General features: G+C 45.7%; 2 protein-coding genes across 5 annotated transcripts in view; both read right to left on the bottom strand.

Moving 5' to 3' along the window:
* Positions 1-339: 339 nt before the first annotated feature.
* ISCA1 (iron-sulfur cluster assembly 1) lies at positions 340-11,846 on the bottom strand. The gene is made up of 4 exons (XM_041004329.1): positions 11,684-11,846; positions 5,670-5,723; positions 2,160-2,265; positions 340-630 (listed from the first exon to the last, which is right to left on the bottom strand). Exons 1-4 carry the CDS (start codon positions 11,762-11,764, stop codon positions 482-484), a joined length of 390 nt encoding a protein of 129 aa, XP_040860263.1. The 5' UTR covers positions 11,765-11,846; the 3' UTR covers positions 340-481.
* Positions 11,847-15,731: 3,885 nt separating this feature from the next.
* TUT7 (terminal uridylyl transferase 7) overlaps positions 15,732-21,861 on the bottom strand; it is a 55,754-nt gene continuing 49,624 nt past the window's right edge. For all 4 annotated transcript variants that reach the window (XM_041004652.1, XM_041004651.1, XM_041004654.1 and 1 more), the window contains one exon: positions 15,732-16,724. In XM_041004652.1, coding sequence (XP_040860586.1) covers positions 16,657-16,724 — 68 coding nt within the window. In that variant the 3' untranslated portion in view covers positions 15,732-16,656. The remainder of the gene's footprint in view (positions 16,725-21,861) is intronic.

Here is a 21,861-nt window from a genome sequence, read left to right as displayed (position 1 = left end):
AAAGGCTGTAACACATCATCATGTTGCTTCCAGCAGCCTAGAATTTTGGCTGCTGACTTTTGAGAGCTGTCAATCTGGTTGGAGTAGCGCTGAGGGAGATGGCCAGGCCACCGCTTGATGGACATGTGAAAGTACATGCCTGCAGGTCCATTTCCTGAAGTTCCCAAAGTGGCAGCATGAAGGACACTGGTTCTGACGAGTACAGAAGGGACAGGTCACAGGCAGGTTCCTTACTTTACCAAGCAGAAAATGATCCAAAGAGCGCCTGTGTTTTGGGTTCTGTTTTCTACAGAGCACACAGCTCCCACTTCTTCCGCGATCTAACAAAATGGCTTCATCTTCAAAATGCATTGCTTTATTCTCCCCACGAGGCAGCCACACGTTACAGACCCAAAGCACGTGCCAGTCACATGAATTCGTCAGTAAGCCCCAAGGATGCATGCGCTTTCCTGGAGCTTTCGCCCAGAGGAGTCCTGAGGTCTCAAATATTAAAGCTTTCTCCACAGCCACAAGTTCCTTTGATGTTTGGGTTATTGAACACAAACTCGCTGGATAATTTGTCTTCAACATAGTCCATTTCAGTTCCTAAAAGTGTCAGCTGTGCTTTCTTTTCGATGAACACTCTGACTCCTTGGGGAAAAGAAGATACGTGTCATACAAGCTGCAGCCTGTGGATCCTGCTCGTTCAAAGCCCGACTGAACTTTAAATAGAACACACCAACAAAAGTCAAGCAGGAAATTTGCACAGGTTCACGATTTCCTTAAAGGGATGAAACACTCTGTTTCCTGTCCACCCCTCTTTCCCACACATTCATCTGTGGCAAAAACAATCACATTAGGGCAGATGTTTTACACAGGCAAATTCCATAACTATGGGCAAAACTACAGTTTCTCTTTCACCCTTTCATTCATTTGTAACATGAAGAAAACATACATTCTCAGCAACAGTTTTGTAAAGACTGAGTCAGGAGCATCTATGAACATCCTGTACCAACATCTACATACTTGACTCACTGCCCCACCTAAGGACAACGGACTGCGACTGAATGGGGCTACTGGAGGGGGACGTGCTGGCACTACGATGGTTCTGTACTGTGTAGCATATCCTACTGGCTATGTCGGTGGGAGTCGGCATCTTCACAAACACAACTGGTTTAAGAATGTTTTTATTCCTTGTAAGAAATGGAGTCATTACCTAAACATAAACTACATGCACATTAGCATCTCAAGTTGAAAATATGAAGCTTTATGATACTTGATGAGTTGATTGTAAAAGTAGCATGTTAAGCAGGCCTTTCCTGGTGGTACCCCAGCATAGCACACTCCCAGCATCCGTTCCCTGCCCTACCAGCAGCGGCAAGCGCTGTCAGAGAGCTGTGGCACTGCACCATGGCAGAGCCACCACTGTAAGCCCCTGGGCGCTCATGTTCTCGCATTGCTGTTTCATGGTTTATCTCATACACTTTATGAGATTATTGCATGGAGACAGAAGATGTGGAAAATATAACTGAAGAAGTAAAATTTTCAATAAATCGCAAATGAAGAAATGCCTCAAAGCATGAGCAGGTATTACTGATTGGAGAGTCATAAAACTGTCACTTCGCACAGATAGGTGGTTGCCTTTGAAGTTGTACACTCAGAAAACCTTTGTGGACATGATGATCCTGCACAGCCAGAACAAACGAGCTTACCCAATACCAGTCAGCAGCAGCAGAGCCTCTGGGCAGCACTGACTGGCTCCAATCCTGGCCTGTGTGACCTGAGGCAGACTGCTTAACTTGTTCGTGCCTCAGTTTCTTCCTCAGCCACAGTAGGACAAAGGGGCCGCTCCTCTCCTGGTGGCTGTATATATCCATCAGTTATGACAGCCAGTCAGTACCAAGCACACATGCTGAGTACTGCTTAGATAGCCAGGAAACTTGAACTTTACCACACATTAATCTGTCTCGAAAACAATCGCACCAGGAAAGACAGTTTTACACAGGTAAATTTTCTGACAATGTTGAGCAAGACTAGAGCTGTGTCTTTAACTCCTTCCAATCTGCAATATAAAGAGAGTGCACACATTCTCCTGGTATTACTGCTCATATCTTCCGGTTGGGCAAGCTAAACATGTTACACAAAACAAAGTGCTCTGAAAAAGTCTGCTATAAACTTACCATCCTGGACGACTTCTTCATCAGAATCTCCTTTCGTCTTTGTGTACTCTAGAGTGTAAGAAAGACCATTACAGCCCCTGGTTCGGACGCCTACTTTTACACCTACCTGGAAAGAATTAAAATATAAACTTTAGTTTTATGCTACAATAAAAACCTGGCTGTTGAACATTATTTTATAATAAGTGAAAAGATAATTACTAGATTTCTTGGCTATAAAATATGTCCCTATAGACAATACAAAATAATCGGGAACAAGCTATTAAAAATTTATTTGTACAGGTCCAGGCGCAGTGGCCTAGCGGCTAAAGTCCTTGCTTTGAGTGGGCCAAAATCCTGTATGGGCGCTAGTTCTAATCCCGGCAGCCCCTCTTCCCTTCCAGCTCCCTGCTTGTGGCCTGGGAAAGCAGTCGAGGACGGCTCAAAGCCTTGAAACCCTGCACCCACGTGGGAGACCCGGAGAGGCTCAGGGCTCCTGGCTTTGGATTGGCTCAGCTCCAGCCATCGCAGCCACTTGGGGAGTGAATCATCAGAAGGAAGATCTTCCTCTCTGTCTCTCCTCTTCTCTGCATATCTGACTTTCCAATAAAAGTAAATAAATCTTTAAGAAAAATTTAATTGTGCAAACATCCTTTAATAGTACAAATACCAGTAGGGATCCAAAAAAATAAAAAGCAACTACACACAAACAATACAGTGCAAAAACCAAAAACAATCCTCCTACACTAAGTCCTACCATAACAAAACAGCCTGTTTCACCCCTGGTGCCTTCCAGTGCCATGAGATACATAATCTGAACGTAAGTCTCATTATACCAGGAAAGGCATCTGATTCACTTTTCACCACTTTCTTTTCCTGTGATTAGCTTCCATAATTATCATTGGCAGGCACTGTCCATGTGCACCAGTGCATGGGTATTATCCAACTCTCAGGTTTTTGTTTTGGTTTAGATTTACTTATTTTGATTGGAAAGGCAGTTATAGACAGAGGCTAGACAGACAGAGAGCTTTCCATCTGCTGGTTCAATCCCCAAATTGCCAGAACAGCTGAAAGGGCTGGTCCAAAGCCAGGAGCTTCTTCTGGGCCTTCCATGTGGGTGCAGGGGCACAAGGATTTAGGGCAGACTCCTCTGCTTTCCCAGACCATAAGCAGGGAGCTGGATCAGAAGCAGAGCATCCAGGACTCAACCTGGTATAGCAGGTAGCTTACTATGCCATGGCACTGGCCTCACTTTTATTGATTTTTAAAATTTTATTTATTTGAAATGCACAAAGAGAGAAGAAGAGACACAAAGAAACCTTCATTCCACTGGTTCACTCCCTAAATGGCTGCAAGGCCTGGACCACATCGAAGCAAGGAGTCAGGAACTTCTCTAGCTTTCCCTGTGGGTATGGTTGGGCTGTCCTCTACCACTTACTAAAGTGCATGTGAAGAGAACCAGACTGAAAGTGGAGCAGCAGTCCGTGCTCATGTGGAGCACCAGCACCACAGGTGGCAGCAGTTTAATCCACTTTGTAGAACAGCCCCCCAAAATGAGATTTTCTTAAAACTCTTTTTTTTTTGCTCTACCTCTCTTGAGATGTTCTCTGAAAGTCTACCAAAGGTTGCGGTTCCCCAAGTTCTTCAGGCCTTCACCTGCCAATCATATTACATCCACGAGGGACTAAATAGTAGGGTTGACCTGCATAATATTCTGGAATACCACAAGGCAGATCTACACTGATCTAAGAAGTTAAAAAGGTGTCCAAACAACACTTCAAAAATGCCAGCACAGGGCTTGGCGCAATAGCCCAGTGGCTAAATCCTTGGCCTTACATCTGCCGGGATCACATATGGCTGCTGGTTTGTGTCCCAGCTGCTCCACTTCCCATCCAGCTCCCTGCTTGTGGTCTGGGAAAGCAGAGGATGGTCCAAAGTATTGGTACTCCGTACTAGTGTGGGAGACACAGAAGAAGCTCCTGGCTTCTGGCTTAAGATCAGCTCATCTTTGGCCACTGTGGCCACTTCGGGGGTGAAGCAGCGAATGGAAAATCTTTCTGTATATCTGTCTTTCCAATAAAAAGAAAAAAAACCTCAAAAAAAAATGCTAGCACATTTCACATATCTAACTTATTATCTCTGTAAGGAGGAAGTAAAATTCCAAATGTAAGTGGATACAAATAGTTAAGCATATATGAAAATATAGCTACAGTTAACTGCAGCTTAACAAAGGGGCTGTTCATATCTTAACTTTCACCTTTTCATGTCAGTACAACAGAAACAAGTATGATTACTGGAAGTGGATAGATCTGGACTGCTCAAATCTACCAAGCTAAAATCACTTTTATGGTTTATACTGTGGCCATTATCTGAACAGAATTGGGACACACAAAATCCTTGTGTGTTCACCCCTGAGAAAGGATTCCTGTGCCGTCCTTTTTTAATGCACATGAAAACTTAGACATTGGCACTGTGGCATGGCCGGTAAAGCTGCGGTCTGCAGTGCCAGCACCCCATATGGGCACCAGTTTGAGTCTTCACTGCTCCACTTCTGATCCACCTTCCTGGTAATGGGCTGGGCAAGCAGCAGAGGCTGCTCCAAGTGCTTGGGCCCTGCACCCACACAGGAGACTCAGAGGAAGCTCCTTGGCTTTGTTCTGGCACAGTCCAGGCCATTGTGGCCATTTGGGGAGTAAACCAGTGACTGAAGGATCTCTTGCTGTGGCTTTGTCTTTTAAATAAACAAATACATCTTAAAGAAATCCAGAAAAAAATATCAGTAGCCATTCCAAGTCTAATTATAAAGCACGGATAGTCCTTAATGAAGTGACAGGCAGCATTCTACCAGCAGTTAACAAGGCACTATAATAAAGATGACACACACATCTCCAGCTTAACAATCCCATCGCCAGGAACAGCTCCTAGCAGGAGCACAGGCTTGGAGATCTAGAACAATGGGCCCAATGTACTACAGTCACTAAGCTAATAGCTGCTGCTGTTTGTGGCAGCACTGACTATAAACAAGCCTGGCTGATGAAATTAAGCCTGCTCATAGAAGGTGCTACACAGCCACAAGAAAAGGAGGCAGATCTGTATGGAAAGATTTTTGAGCTACATCGTTAGGGGTCATCACCAAAGTGTAAAACCAGCACATACAGTGTGCTCTTACTAAAGGACGAAAAGGCAGACGTAGGAGCAACCGCACAGCCTGGCTCTGTCACAACTCAGGGAGAGAGGTCGTGCGACTGGCACCTGGTGGGCAGAGATGTCACACGGGACATAACACCACCCTTCCAAAGCATGAAGGGGCCGGAGAAGTTCCTGTCTACACAGATGGCCAAGAAGCGGGTTCCTGGAGAGTGAACGGCAGCAGAATGGGTGAGAGCGACTTGCTTTTCATTCAGTGTCTCTTTAAAAAATCACAAGCATATTCTATGTTTTAACTAAAAATTTCTAATTAACAAAATTATACTGTCATCTTGAGACAAATTCATTCTGGAAATACAGTTTCAGTTCTCTCCTTGCTTTACTTACATGCTCAGGCTTATCCTTAAGAAGTTGTTTTATCTTGTTTACTGCTGAAGGTGTCTGAAAAAGAAAATGTTTGGTTTTTAGTTATAAAACTTGGATTTGGGGACATTCCTCACCAGCTTGTCTCTGGTGCTTCCAATGGCCAAAGAACACTGCTGCCTCACCCTTGGTGACCTCGGGGCCTGATGGCAGGCCTAAACCCCAAGAGATCAACTCTCATTTTCACATCAAGAAAAGGCTATAATGCTATCATGGTATCAAAACTTTGAGAATCTGAAAAAAAATCTAAGCAGCATCTAATTAATTGTTAATGTTGATAGTATGGTCACTGTGTCCTGGACTACCTAGAGACCCAGATAGGTAATTGTAGGCTACATTCATTGAGCAAGAACAGCTATCCTCCTTAAATTTCAGTTGAGGACACAGTGAGCACTGCCTCTGCTTTCTTTCTTTCTATTCCTGTGCAACTCCTGGCAAATTCTAATATGTGATATATTCAAAACATGGAATTCTTGTTTGATTCCAGAGGTTGCCAAATGAATAAGTAATATGTTCATACTGAAAAAAAAAACCTTGGATTCTTCAGAGCTTTGTATTTACGTGTGTTTAAGACTACTCAGCTACCTCCAGCAAATTCATACAATGAATTTATGTTCCACTGTCATAGGTACCTAAATGGATTTTTCACTTACACGTGAACTAGACTCTGTTCAGAGCACTCTATCTGCAAGTCCTTTAGATCTTGCTCCCCTGACCAGGTAAGTTCTTTACTGGAATCTCTGCAGTGTTATGCACGTCATAAAGGTAATTTTTCTGAGCAACATCTATTGTGCACACCACATTGTGCCCAGCCACAGCACACCGTCTGACACACAGAAGACCTCACAAATGCTGCATGGTCAACTCTGGGAAAACCAAACTGCACATGCTGCTTTAGTTGACTATTATCTCCTTTTTCACTTTAGACTCCATCTACGTACGGCTGGAGCAAACAGTGACCAGCATAAGGGAACTTGGGGTGTGCTTCTCACTGTGCTACCATGTGCTCCTACAGATGTTCCACATGAATGGATCAATGCCTTAGGACATCCTGACGCAGCCGAGCTGGGGGCTGCTCTGCAGCCAGCCTGGAGCTCCTTAAAGGAGAATGCCATCATGGCATGTAGTGAGTGTACGGGTTTGGTGTGACTAATTCCACTTTTCCAGGGGCCAGAGCCCCCCCCCTTTTTTTTTGGTAAAATGGGGATAACAGTCTCTTCTCTCAAAAGGATTAAGTCTTGGAATTCGTTAAAACTATTCATGACAGTACTTGCACAGAGGTGCCAGAATATGGCAATGAAAAAGGGACGTCATTCCTGCCTTCTGTTACATGGGCTCCTCTAGCTAGCAATAGTGAACTGGTTCTGGGAATGGGGAGTTAAAAACTGACATTCTACTGGAGTGTGCAGTCCCAAATCTGGCTGTTAGGATCTAACTTGGCAGTAAATTGTAGCCAGAACTCAGACCTGTGTTAGGAAAACAGAACCAGTAGATGATGGCATGGCCCCAGAATGTGCTGTTCGTGCAGGACCAGCCAGATGAGAACGTTCAAATACAGTTGAACCCAATTAGCAAGTGTCACAAAACCAGTTTACAAGGCTGAGATAGACATTTAAAATAAAATAAAACAACAACAACAAAACAAACCAGAAGAGAAAGCAGGCCTTATATCAGGTACAAGTTCCTGTACCTGTAAAGCACCTGTAACTTGACACTTGTCAAGTTCCTGTAAAATGTTTAGTGAAATTTTCATTTTAGTGTTTACTATTGTGAGTGTGTACATATTTCTTGTCTGTTACTGTAAAGAAAAAGATTTAATGAATTATTACCAGCAAGTGTCCCCTAACGGCTTTCCCGCACAGTTCTACAAGAAGGGAGGCAAGCAGCCGCCAACATGGGGCACAAGGGGGCACATGGGGGCACACGGGGACAGCAGCACACGCTCAGGAACAGTGAGGGTTCCTTTAATTTGCCAAGGTCACAGAACAGCAACCTCAAATAGTTACAGAAATGGAAAAACACATTTTTCTTAAGTGGCTGTTTATCCTTCTAAATGTCTGGTAGTAAGTCAGCTTTCTTCCATTTGTAAATTTTTGTGGTCATAGCTTCCTGTATGAGTGCTAAATTGAAAAAAAAATATTCTGACAAGTTAGGGAAAGGCAAAGGCAAAGCATGGGAAACTTAGTTGGAGCTAAAATCCGAGGGGTAATCCTGGCTTAACCTTGGTTTACCGTGGTCAGATCAAGATGCAGGAGCGCCACAGACATCGTGGCTCTCACCCTACTTCACATACCTGCCCCAAATCATTTTATCTCCCAACAGTGTTCTGAAGTATCTCATTTAGTTTTTTAAGATAATATATTTTCTTCTTTTCTCAATGCTTAACAGAAAGCATTTAACACAGGGAAGAAAGTGGTTCGCGAAGAAAGGGCCACTAATCCCAAAGCTGCTTGTGATCACAGCCTTCAAAAGCACTTAATGGAAAAAGGGAAGCTCTCTGCCTGGAACTCCAATTGCATCTCAGTTTTCCTTTGCCAAGCAAAACCCAAATATACTTCCTAGGACGAGCGCTACTTAACCTAGGCAGAGATGGCTGTTAACCACCTCCACGTGACTGACCTGACTGGCTGAACAAATAAATGAGAATGACTGAGAAGGGAAGGTGTGGACCCTTCACCGCTCAGGGTCTGGCTGCCCTCCGACAGCAATGTTCTAAGTTATGCTACCGTGACTCATGTATAATTAATGACTTTCTAGCTAATGTAAGGTTTTCATTTTTGATGTGAAAGTTAAAATTGCCAAAATGCATTGCGACACAGTTCGCAATATATATGCATGTATATGTATACATAAAAATAATCAGAGCAGCATGACTCTTGAGAGTCTTCTCATATTTTGTAACAAAATATTATGGCTAAAATTATGGGAAAAAGTATTTTAAATGAATGTATCTTATAACTACACAGGAATGCGTTTTACCTTATCAGATGCCATGTGCTTTGTATTCCCTGTAAGAAAAACTTCTCATCCTTAATTTCATATTTCCGTAAGTAATCCCAGGTTGCTTTTCATCTTTGGCTGTTCAAGTAAACATACTGGAACTGATGCTAACTCCATGATTATGCACCCTTCATGTGTGTCACCAACTTAATACCTGTAGGAAATCGCCACTGCCTGCAACCTGGTGGGCGTCACCCAGAGCTTACCGGTCCTGGTCTCAGGTGCAACTTCCAGCTCTGTATGCAGGATTAGGTGTGCCTTTTATCCAATCACAGTGCCACTGGGTGAAGGCCCTCTTACCCCTCCTTTTCTTAAACCTTTATAAACCTGGAACTTGGGTTGAATAAAGGGACATTCCTCACCAGCTTGTCTCTGGTGCTTCTTGCAGCTGAAGTGACCTCGGGGCCTGCTGGCAGGTCTAAAGCCTGAGAAGTATCATAAATCTAGCATTGTTAACATCCAAAGATGACAGATAAACAGCAATCAATGAGTCAACTTCAGCACACATTGCTAAAATCACACTCTCAAAGTGGCAGCATCTACCTTTACATAGATGCACAGTGTACATACACACGTCCGTGTACACGACACACATGTATAGCTCTGTAGCATTAATCCTGTGCTTTTCAATATTGAAGATTCAAACAACGTGCATAGGGCTGCTGAGTCAAAGAATGAAGTTTTGACTCACAAACTTAGAAAAGATTCATCTACAGTGACTACATAACATCCCGCCAGCAGCACCTTCCCTAACACACCATTCTGAGATGCCCAGGGATCTGGTCCTGGGAGTGACCTCACCCATCCATCTTCCTGTGTGTGTCATTGCGCCTAAGGCGTTCCGTTCCTAGTCCAGTTAATCAACAGTTCCTTATTCAATATTAAGCATTTTCTAGTGCTTCTCAACCAGTTTCCACCACAAGTGCAGTCAGGGGCAGCCACCACACACGCCAAGTTAACTTCTCTCTGGGCACTTGAACTGCATTTGTTCTGACCCATCCCTCTCTCACAGGATTTGTGTTTTATGCACTAAGTTTGACTTGCACAATGAAGGAAATTAAGTTGTCTGCTGTCAGGGTAGTGATGAACCTTTACACTTTTTACCTTATTCTGTGTGTCAAGTTCAGCAGCTAGGGGGCATTGGGGAAGGAGACAACCACGAATTTGGGAATTTCTCTGTAGATGCCCAAGGGCATCCACACTGATGCCTACCCAGGACCTCAAGGAAGCTATGAACACACACAGCCCATTGCTGCCTGAGCCCTTCTCTCCAGCAAGTCAACAACCCCTTCCATGACCAGCGCTAGCTCAGGAAGCCCAGTTGGGGCTGACAACGTTGCATCTCCTGGCCATGCTGTCATCAGTTCCTCTGCCTAGTCTCTTCCTGATCCCTGGCAGAATCCACACTGGAAAGCCTTTTACTAATGCTGTAACATGTCAGATTCCCGCTGTCAGAATTTACACATGCAAGGAAAGTTTACCTCTTCTCACCAACTTTTATTAACCTTTACTTTGGTTTGCTCCTGTCCCCACGCACGAGATCCTTGATCACTGCTTTCACACTTAACACGAATGTGTTAGGGTTAAAAACGTTTGCAAAACACCAGCAAGCGAAGCACAGACAGCAATGTGTGTCCTGGATTTGTGAGACCAGGGTCCATACGCTCGGGCTAAGGTGACTGTTGGTTCAAGTCCACAGGCATGGTGGAAAGTAGCAGCGATGTGCTTTTTCCCCCTCCTGCACAGGAGCTTTGAAAAGCAGTCTTAGGGTTAAGCAGGATGCTGCAGCAGGCAACACAGAGCCTCTGCAAGCCTCCGAGTGCTGTGACAACCGGTAATGAAATGGAAAGGAACAAGGGAGGAGAGACTATACCTAACAAAGTGGGGTCTCTTATTATTTCTGGAAGAATGTGAAAAGGAACAGTGTAAAACCATGTCCCTGGAGGCTGGCAACTGGGTAACTCTTGTAGCAGTCATGTTTCCTGTCTCCACACAGCAGGGCCCGATGAACGGGAAAGAAAGGGATGACTTGAGAATTTTGAATTCTCAAGGTACTCCATGGTGATGAAATGGCAAAAACCCTGCCCCAGTCCCCTCCGACTTGTTCTGACCAACCCCGGATGAATTCTGAATTTCCACTCAGACGGAAAGACTCAGAAAATGAGTGTTGTCTTCATCCTCCAGACCTTGGGAAATCCTAGGTTACACGGGGCGTCTTTAAACACAAAAACGGTAACCCCAGGGGCCTGAGACAGGGACGTAGTACAGCACCTTCCTCTCCCTGGCTGTGACTCATTTCCTGACACAGGTTTTCTTAGGACAACTCTCCAGAATGTTCCTTCAGAATCAAACGCGCGCGTGCGTGACAACATTCACAGCACACGAGCTTTCCCTGTGTGTTTTGTAACTACCCCGGGGTGGTGGTGGTGGTGACGGTTGCACAACACGCCGTGCAGGTCCTGAAGGACACACCGTCGTACCCTTCGGAACGGTTCCCTTCACCCCGTGCGGATTCTGCCCCGCGTGAGAACACCCAGCGGGGCCGCAGCCTTCGAGAACCCGCGGCGAGGCCTCGGGCGCCCTGAGGGTAAACCCGAGCGAGCCCGAGGCGAAGACCCCTCGCCCTTTGTGCCCCGCAGGGCCCCTCGCCCCCGCGGCCTCGCTCCCGCCCGCGGACAGCGGCTTTGTGAGCGCGGCGCCCGCACCCCCGCGGCCCCACGCGCCCCGCACGCGCCGCACGGCCTGCCGGGAAACGTAGTTCCGGGGGCCGGGGTCCCCGCAGCCCCGCCCGCGCTTGTTTATCCTCACCGCCGCCTCGGGGGGCTGCGGGGACGGCGGCGGCGAGGCGCTCAGCCCAGCGGCCCCGGCGCCTGGACGTGCCCTCCGCCTGCCCTCCGCCTGCCCCGCCGCAGTGACCTCCCTCGCCGAGGGGACACGGGCCAATGTCACGCGCCCGTCCTCGCGCCGCGGGCACTCACCAGGGTGAGGGCGGCCCGGGTGGGCTGCAGCTTCCTCTTGCTCACAGCCCGGACGGTGGCACGGACTAGCGAAGCCGACATCTTGGCAGTCGCGGCGCGCCCCCCCCCCCGCCCCCGCTGCCTCGGGCCCGGGCTCGGACACCTCAGCCTCTCTCCATGGACACGGCGGGCGCGTTGACGCCACGAGCTCCGCCCTCGCCCGCAGACCCGCCCCCGCCGCCGCCATTGGGCCGGCCGCGTGAGTGACGGGCGGGGGCGGGGACGGCGTCCACTGCCCGGGGCGGAGTCGGCGCGGCTGCGCTCGGGGCTTGGGGACGCGGAAGGGAGGCTGGCCGGCCCGGGCAGCGGCTGTTGTCAAGGGCCGAGTGGCCCGGGCTCCTGGCAGGACGGCGCTAATAGGCCCAGCTGCAGGTCCGCCCGCGCCTTAGCCGTGGAGGCTGCCCCGGAGCGAGCGAGGTCGAGCGCAGTTTCCCTCCTGGAGAGGAAGTTTGGAGGCCTGAGCACCACATTGAATACTCATATTTAGGACCTGTACCTATCAATAACGTTGATGGCGCACCTCTTTGTCAGACCAACGCTGCTCAGGGACCTTTTGGCGTGCCAGTCATGGAACTAGGGGAACAAATTTTGGAACTTGGGAAAACAGACACCCTGGGAGGATTAAGGGCAGTGAGGTTAGCTGATGGAACTGTGGGACCTGTAGCTTATTTTAATGCAGTTGAAGAGCTCGAAGGACAAACAGGCGGGGTTCTGTGGAGAGGTACTGGGGCACAGAGCCCTAGTGTATTTGACCTGGTGTCTTTTTGTTAAACAGTGCAGTTTATGTTTGCCACCCTAAAACCTTGTAGAGTGCCAGGTACCCAGTTTTCTTCTCTGTTTCAGACTCAAACTGAGACCTGGTGAAGAACCCCTTTGGGACATATACTAGAAATCGGTATGGCTTTTATAAAGCTCAAGCACAAGTCTTCAGGTAGAATGTATTTTGGTATTTTAGAAAGCCAGGCCTAGGGCCACAGTAACCTAGTGGCTAAAGTCCTCACCTTGCATGCCTGGGATCCCAGCTGCTGCACTTCCCATCCAGCTCCCTGCTTGTGGCCTGGAGAAGCAGTAGAAGAGGATTGAGCCTTGGGATGCCACACCCGTGTGTGAGACCCACAAGAAGCTCCAGGCTCCTTGCTTTGGATGGGCTCAGCTCCAACTAATTTTTTTTTAATTGCAGCTATTTGGGGAGTGAACCAGAGGATGGAAGACCTTTCTGTTGCTCCTTCTCTCCGCAAATCTACCTTTCCAATAATAATAAAAAAGAAAGTAAAAAAAAAAAAATTTAGGCCTAGAGCTGGGAGTGAGTGGGGGAAGGTATGTGGAGCAGCGCTGTTAGGTTGCTGCCTGTCACTTGGGGAAGTTCCACAAGGAAGTCTGAGTTCATCCAGGCTGCTCCAACTGCAGTCCAGCCTCTTGACGCACATGGGGAAGCAGTGGAGGATGATCCATCTGCCTGGGTCCCTGCCGCACTATGGGAGACCTGGATGGAGATCCAGGATCCTGGCGGTGGTCTGACTCAATCTGAACATCCTGGCCATTTGCAGTTAGTCAACTGATGGAAGAAGTGTCTGCCTCTGACACTCTATCAAATAAAACTTAAAAATCCACCCCAACCTAGTCTTAAATTTCCTCAGTGCCCGTAAGTCTTCTCTCAACTCAATACACTGTTCATCAGTTTTTGTACACAGACATTAAGTTATTTCATCTATTTGGCAGAGGCTTTGGCATACCTGATGTCATGTCAGACTGCTAGGTTCTCCTGATTGTTAAAAATATGTGACTTTTAATCTCAGAGCAGCAGCTGAGAATGGAAATGTGCTGAAATGGGGGCAGGTGTGACCTGCAGATGCTGAAGAACTTGCAGGAAGGAAGCATCCAATGCTGCTCTTTTGGATCTGTTTTTGGTCTTGGCACATCTTTAAAAAAGATTTATTCTTATTGCAAAGTGGGATTTACAGAGGAGAGACAAAAAGCCCTTCCATATGCTGGTTCGCTCTCCAAGCAGCTGCAACACCCAGAGCTGAGCTGATCTGAAGCCAGGAGCCCGGAGCCTCCTCAGTTTCTCCCACACATGTACAGTGTCCCAAGGCTTTGGGCTGTCCTCTACTGCTTCCCCAGGCCACAAGCAGGGAGCTGAAAGGGAATTGTAGCAGCTGGGACACAAACCAGTACCCGTATGGGATGCTGGCACTTGCAAGGCAAGGACTCCAGTCACTAGGCTGTTGTGCTAGGCCTGGTCTTGGCACTTTAAGAATGAGGTTCTAGTATGACTTCATTTGACCCCCGTGACTGTGGAGACAGGTAGGATTTTAGTATCATAGGAATGGGAACTGGACTGCTCCAGCTTAGCTTGATAAAGACAGACCCCGTAAGTCTGCCCCACTTAGTGAAAAGTGCGCATGGTTCTTGACGGCTGCTGTGTAAAGCATGGGCTTCCTTCAAACCAAGTACCAGGAACATCTTTACAGCGTTTGGGGGCACAGGGGTTGGGGTTGGGAAGGATTGTTAAAATTCTGTTTTCAAATGGCTGTTTCCCCTCTAACACTATGGTCCTAATAGGGTTTTATTTGTGATTTTTTCCCACTTGGGAAAGATTTTTTTTTCATAGAAACCATGTGTGACTTACATGTCACTATGAAATAAGCTGAAGTTACCTAACAATTTCAGAAACATCTTCAAGCCTGCCCACAGTTGATACTGGTATTTACAAAGTGTAGCTAAGGGCTACTAGGAGACTGCAGTAAGAAATAGATGCCGTATTTTAATTTGTTTCTCAGGCGGCAGCAGCAAAGAGAGCCTTGGCAGCAGGGTGTGGGTGGAGCCTGTCCAGCTGCACTTGAAAGATAGCTACTCCCTGGGAGTTGGGCTTGGGGCGACCTGTGCTCTGGCTGGGGCACTGCAAAGGGGCTGGGAGCTGCACCCAAGATCAGAAGCAAGGGCAACCTATGCTCACTCTCACCTAGACCCACTATGGGAATGTAAAATAATACTGATAGTTTAAACAAAATCTCGCCTAAATATTATGGGAATAATCAAATGTAGAGGTCACAATACACAGGAAACAGCATCCTTAAAAAGATGCAAAAAAACATGGTGTGTCTGAGACACAAAGAATATAGTCATTTCAAGCAGTGAGAGGCAAGTGGAGGGTAGGCAAAAAGCGCAATGACAAATTCTTAGCAAAACACCAAGCCTCACCATGACAAACTCAAGCCTATCACTGTGGAACCCAAACTTGAGTACTTCTCTGTCTACCAGGGAAGCAAAGAGATAGGCTAATGCTGGGAAGTGACTCCAGTATTTGAGGGACAAAAAAAGGTCAAAAGCATGATTATCTCCCAAACTGGGAAAAGGGGGGAGGGGTACTTTTGAATTTACTTTGTGTCAGACAAGTCACTAGTGAAGCCATCCATGGTCCTACTCAGCTACAGTGACAGTCACAGAAGCACCCAAGCAGAAAAATACCTACAAGGAAAGAGCTGGGCTGCTTGCAGGCTTCTGTTAACACTAAAAGACAGCATCAACAGGCGGCTTTTCAAAGCGCAGCCCCAGCCCTGGCCACTGTCATGCCCGAAGAGCAGCCGCTGAGGAAAGTGACGTAAGGCCACTGCGTCAGCCCAGGTTGCACAAAGCGGGGGATGGGGAGGCTGTGTTCAAGCTGAGCGAGGAACCATCACCCATTTCCTCTTTGCCAGGACTTTTGCGTTCTAGTTCTTCATTTTCCTTCAGTTCTTCTTTAGCTGGAACAAGTCTTCACGTACTTTTGTAAACAGGTCTGTAGTGTTGTCCCAGTTCCCTCAGCAGGGTGTGCAGGCCGGGCAAGCACCTGCCGCACCCCTCAGGGTTGGTGTCTGTGGTGCATTCTCAGTGGCTGGCATAGGGGGGCATGTCACAGGGAACTGCACAGTCTGACTTACTGAGGGGCAGCCGATGGCTATCTTTCCTCCTTGGCTTTTGTTCCCAATGTAATTGAAGACTTTTTCACAAGAAAATAAAGTGGATAGAATTACAGGTTGAAATTGTGATTTTATTTCAAAATCATAAATAAATGGGGCATAGTTCTGACCATGTACTACTTCTGAAAGGCTTGTGAAGTTAGAGAAACAGTTCCAGCAGGACTCCAGTCAGACCCAGATGACACCGACCCATTTGAGGTTGGCAGAGGACGATCTCTTTGCCCGTCAGGGATTCATAAAAGCTCTCCACCCTAATGTCTGAGCGTCATATATGGTAAAACGCGGTTTTGCCGCTTTTCCTTTGAAAATGTTTGAGTGGCAAACAGGACTGCTTGTCTTTCTGACTTCATCTTTATGAGCACAGTAGTTCTCTATCAGACAGGGAGAAAGGCAGAGGTGTCCAGGCGCCCTGCTCCCCCTGCCAGCTCATGGCAACAGCTACGCATGTCCATGTTAGCACTTCTACCAAGGGCAAGAGAGTAATGTTGGTAAATCCTAAGTACAGTAGTAGCAGTTCACACATATTTGATATGCTTTCACACAAGGATTCCATCAACAGCAATAAATAGAATCTCCTCTCTTAAAAAACAAAACAAAAAAGGAATTTACAGGGAAAGGTTAATTTACTTGGAGTTTATCAGCACACTTTTAGTGCCCTTTGAAAGAATTAAAACCATGAAACTGTATTCATTGAATACTGACACATAGTTCCATTTTTTTCCTTTTAGCTTGGCTTAAATACATACATCATGGCTTTCTATTAAAATCCTTAAATCTATGGGGGATTAGTGGCAGGTAAGACTATATTAAATTTTTCCTCATTAATAATTTCATTAAATTAAAGAAAATTCCGACATGTTCCTTGAGTGTGAGGTTGAAGCCTGATCTATGCTGCCATGTCCCTGGAAGTGAAGCTAATCTCCGAGTGAAGGGGAACGCCCGCGTGGCCGGTCAGAGCGTGGCGCTTTCCGTCCCTCATGATTCCTGGGGGGTCCTCTTCGCCGAGCCTTTTCCCTGAGTCATATATTTACTGGAAAGGCTACCTAGAGGGGGGGGAGAAAACAGAACTCAACATAAATGAAACAAACCTGACTTTATCTCAAAAACCATAAACATTCCTTTTCATTGTTGAGTTAGAGACTGTCCCACTCTGGAATCAAGCAATCAGGCTATACATATTCCAAAAAGTATACATATTTAAAAAGCAGATGAGAGCATGATTTGCTGACCAGAAGCTTAAAGACGAGTTGCTGTGGTGGCTGCACGGCTGCCAGTTCCATGCTGGTGTAGATAGTTAGAAGGACACAGCTTTCCCAAGATGCTGTTTTGCATACCAGTACAAAAGAGCAAAGAACTTTCTGGTCAGCAATGACTACCTTACATCGTTACTCTACAGGTACAACGCTGAGAATGACAATTATGTCATAGTAAGTCACTGATACATCAAAGGAAAAATATATTTAATGGATCAGGAACAGCAAGGATTACTAAAACTAAACCACAGAACCATTAATAAATTTTGTCCTACAGTCTGAATAAATATACCAATGAAAACTGAAGAGAACAGAAATTCTTAAGTGTATATAACAAACAGCCAGTATTTTATAAAGGTCGTATTTTAAATCAATGGGAGAAGTATGGGTTATCCAGTACCTGGTATTATGTTAATGAAATATTTTTGAGTGGGAAGGTTACTGTCCTTACATCACACCATTTCTTCATCCACTTCCAAATGAGTTACAGAATTTAAGTATAAAAGTCAAAGAAACAGTGAATACGTAATTATGAGGTAGGGGACAAGTGTTTCACCACCTTTGAGACATAAACAAGCAGAGCTGAACACCAGCAGGCGACCAAGTCAAGAGAGGAAATTTAGTACAGTCTGAATCTCTCCGAAGGTCTGCCTCTGCGGCAGGCGCTCGAGGTGGGGCCAGTGCTGCAGCATAGCTAACAGCCGTCGATGCCCGTAGCGCCAGCATCCCATCCTGTATGTGCCAGTCCACGTCCCAGGTGCTCCACCTCTGACACAGCAAATGTGCCTGGGAAAGCAGCAGAGGGCTGCACCCAAGTGGGATAGCCAGAAACAGCTCCTGGCTCCAGTCTGGCCCAGCTCCAACCACCATGAGCATTTGGGGAGTGAAGCAGCAGATGGAAGACTTCTGTTTCTCTCCTCCCACCCTACCCCCTCTACAACTCTGTTTTTCCAGTAAATAAATAAATCCTTAAAAAACATACTCAAGGGGAGCTACATCTGCTGGAGAACAAATCCTCTCTGTGATTATTCTCTGGACAGTACAGTTTAATGACTGTTTACATAGCATTTACACTGAGCTAGCTACCGATCTGGAGACGATCTAAACAACACAGCAGGATATGCTTTGCCTCGTACTAACAGTCCTAATACTGCCATCTCTTAAACAAGTAATCTGTTGTATTACAATTTAAGAAATGATACCTGAATTAAAATCTAAGAAATGACATGTGAATATCATATAAAATATTTATATGTTAAAAATATGAATGAACATTAAAATAAGTCAGGGAAAGAAGGTGAACTTCATAAGATTTGTAAGCATGATTTGAAACAACCCCAAAGTTGACTGGATCAAACTATTAACACAAACATACCAAAAAAGCAAACCTATCTATATGGTGAACAACTACAGCACCAAGACTGCTATACTGAGCTCAGTGGTAATGAAGGGCATTTTGACAAATCTGACAGTGCATCAAGGGATTCTAAGAATAAGTACAGAAAAGAAATATTCTAATATAAAAACAAGAAATACAAATGAAAATGTGAAAAATGTTGAGTTCAATAGTGATTACAGAAATTCAAGAGACCTGGCAAGATAAGGTTATCGTAATAAAATCTGGGCACGAGAAACAGGTTATCATTGATTCCCTGGGACTGCCGACACTCAGCGTATATAAATCTATCACTCCTTTTCAAAATTTTGCTTCTTTTCATAAAAGGACACCATGCACATGTCATTGTGTGGGCTGCCAGAGGTGAGAAGCCTGGAAGAGAGGCAGGGTGCTGGTAACTGCGGCAGGTATGAGCATTTCGAATGAAAATTCAAATGTCAGCTTCTGTAAAATTAGGATGACATTAAAATAACTGGCATTTTATAACAATATATCTTCATTTCCAATCTCTTAAACTATTGTTATTTTTAATTTGCCATCATAAATACTACTGGGATTTGTTAATATATGCCAAACACTAAGACAAAAGATTGGGAACAGCAAGGATTATTATTTCATGTAATACAGATCCAAAGATGTATGAATGCTTGGAGAAAAAAAAATTATTTTATTTGAAAGGAAGGTTTACAGAAAGAGAAGAGAGGTATCCTCTATTGGTTGGTTCATTCTCCAAAAGGCCATGATGCGCAGCTGGGCCTATCTGAAATGAGGAGCCAGGAGCTTCCTCTGAGTCTCCCACATGGGTGCAGGGGCCTAAGCATTTATGCCATCTTCTGCTGTTTTCTCAAGCATATGAGCAGGGAGCTGTACTGGAAGTGGAGTAGCCAGGATTCGAACCAGTGCCACCTTGCAGGTGGAGGTTTAACCTATATGCCATGGTGCCAACCACAGGTCAAATATGATAATTAAAAAAAGTCAGGGTCCTGCATTTTATATAGCAGGCTAAGATACTGCCTGCAACACCAGCATCCCAGTCCCAGTCCAGCTGCTCTTTTTCCGGTTCAGCTCCCTGCTAAGGTGCCTGAGCAAGCAATAGGGGATGGGTCAAGTATTTAAGCCCCTGCACCTGAACGGGATATTAGAGTGGGGTTCCTGGTCTTTGGCTTCAGCTTGGGCCATCTGATCGGTGAACCAGCAGATGGAAGATCTCTTTCTCTTTAAATGCCTTCCAGGTAAATACTTAGTTTTTAAAATTTCATTTGAAAGGCAGAGAAAGATAATTCCATCTACTGATTCATTTCTTTTTATTTGGGGGGTGGTATTTAATTTGTCACATTTACTAGCGTCTTTCCTAACAAAAGTTTCTTTTTTTTTTTTTAAATTACATTTTTGACAATCTTTATATAGCTAATTAGGGTAAAAAGGTTCAAGGGCTACAGGAAAGTGGGTAAGACTATTATTTCCATATTGTTTCCTTCATGTATCTGAGGTAAAGGGAGATATTAAGGGAGAAACCCCACCCAGTCTCCCACCCTCCCCAGGTCGCAGATGTGGGGCATGCTCTGAGATACTTGCTCAAGTTGTTTTGATAGTTCAACAGATCTACTGATTCATTTCTGAAGTGCCCAGACTGGGGTGAGAAAATAAACCTGGGTCTTCTATGTGGGCAACAGGGAATCAAGTTGTGTGTATTAGCAGGAAGCCAGAAAAAAGTTGGAGGAACTAGGATTTGAACCATGAACTCCAATATGGCATCTCAAAGATATCTTAACTGCTGTGCCAAAATCTGCCCATTTTAAAAATAAGATTTTATTTTTATTGAAAAGCCAGAAATACAGGGAAGAAAGAGAGGAAGATCTTCCATCTGATGATTCATTCCCCAAGTGACCACAATGGCTGGAGCTGAGCCGATCCAAGGCCAGGAGTCCGGAGTGTCTTCTGGGTCTCCCACGCAGGTGGCACGGTCCCTAGGCTTTGGGCCGTCCTCCACTGCTTTACCAGGGCACAAGCAGGGAGCTGTATGGGAAGTAGGTCGCCGGGATTAGAACTGGTGCCCATAGGGGATCCTGGCACATGCAAAGCAATGACTTCAGCCATCTGGCTATTGTGCCTGGCCCTGACCATTGTTTTTCAACATAAAACTGTGATAACATGAGGCAAAGTTTAGCCATGGACTTGACATGATAGCCTAGTGGCTAAAGTCCTCACTTTGCACACACCAATATCCCATATGGGTGCCGGTTTGCATCCCAACTGCCCTGCTTCCCGTCCAGCTCCCTGCTTGTGGCCTTGGAAAGCATTAGAGGATGGCCCAAAGTCTTGGGACCCTGCACCCACATGGGAGGCCTGGAAGTGATTTGCATTATTGTAGCAAGCTTTTTTTTTTTCTGCAGTAAAGTTTTGTAGTTGCTTAAAGTACTTTAAATATGTAGGTCTTTTACTCAAAGATAATTACAGAAATCCTGACTTACTGTCAACCAGTAATCCCATTTCTAGGTATATGTCCACTGTCTTTAATTTCCCCTACTTATTAGCTCTCAATATTCTTATCAGTCAGGTATTGTTAACCGCTTTTCACAGCTGAGGTAACTGAAGCAAGTGGAGACAGGAATTTTTTTTTCACAAAGCTAGCAGTCTTGCTGTCAGGCAATTCAAATGAAGCCCTTTACACCATTTTGCCTTGCCCCCGGAAAATGTATATTGTACCCAAGCATGGGTTAATATTTTTCCTGTGGAAAGTGTTTTGGAAATAAATGCTCAAAGCTGAAGCTTGTAAACATAGCCTCCTTCTGCCCTGATTTCTGTCTATGCAAGTCTTAGAGGATCTGGGGGCGGGGTTAAGGGCACCAGCTGTACTGGAGCCTGTTTCCCACACAGTCGCCTGCTGCAGTCACTCCCGGGTTGGATCTGGCCCAGCACTCTTGCTCACCGTTCATAGTTGCTCTCAAGACCGGTCGGTGCACTTCAGAGTAGGCTCTACTTTCACCTGACTTCTGGGTGGTGGAGGGTACCCCAGCAGAAATCTTTCATTCCATGTGTCCCCCTGAGAAGGATCACAAACTTCCCCAGGAGGCAGCTGCTCCTTTCGTTTTTCAGAGCCTGCTGCCTGCCTCTCTTTTGTGTACAGCATTCAGCTTTTTTGGTGTAAAACTGGCAATTCCCTGGAGATTCTCCCCCAAATTATCCAATCTAATTCATTCTCATTTCTTTTACATTATGCTTATAAAGACATCTGATGCCCACTTCAAAGGTTTTTCCCTATCAAAAAAAAAAAAAAAAAAAACAACCCACCCAGAGATTTTGCATACCTAAAAAATAAATGTGGACCTGGCATAGTAGCCTAGTGACTAATGTCCTTGCCTTGCATGCACCGGGATCCCATATGGGTGCTGGTTTGTATCTCGGCTGACTGGCTCAGCTCCAGCCATTGCAGCCACTTGGGGAGTGAACCAGAAGATAGGAGATCTTTCTTTTTGTCTCTCCGTTTCTCTGTAAATCTGAATTTTCAATAAAAATAAAACTTTCAAAAAA

This window comes from Ochotona curzoniae, unplaced genomic scaffold, assembly GCF_017591425.1.
Source record: "Ochotona curzoniae isolate NIBS_2020 unplaced genomic scaffold, NIBS_Ocur_1.0 scaffold_3208, whole genome shotgun sequence".
Lineage (NCBI taxonomy): Eukaryota > Metazoa > Chordata > Mammalia > Lagomorpha > Ochotonidae > Ochotona > Ochotona curzoniae.
The sequence above is the reverse complement of the archived record's forward strand: the minus strand, read 5'-3'. Positions and strand labels throughout refer to the sequence as shown.

What these genes read in the sequence shown, in the direction of transcription:
- ISCA1 (XM_041004329.1), bottom strand. Translation starts at nt 11,764, where the DNA reads ATGTCGGCTTCGCTAGTCCGTGCCACCGTCCGGGCTGTGAGCAAGAGG. An exon ending in CCCGGGCCGCCCTCACCCTG is followed by an intron (nt 5,724 to 11,683) that starts GTGAGTGCCCGC and finishes TTTCTTTTTCAG; the next exon opens with ACACCTTCAGCAGTAAACAA. An exon ending in TTAAGGATAAGCCTGAGCAT is followed by an intron (nt 2,266 to 5,669) that starts GTAAGTAAAGCA and finishes AATTCTTTCCAG; the next exon opens with GTAGGTGTAAAAGTAGGCGT.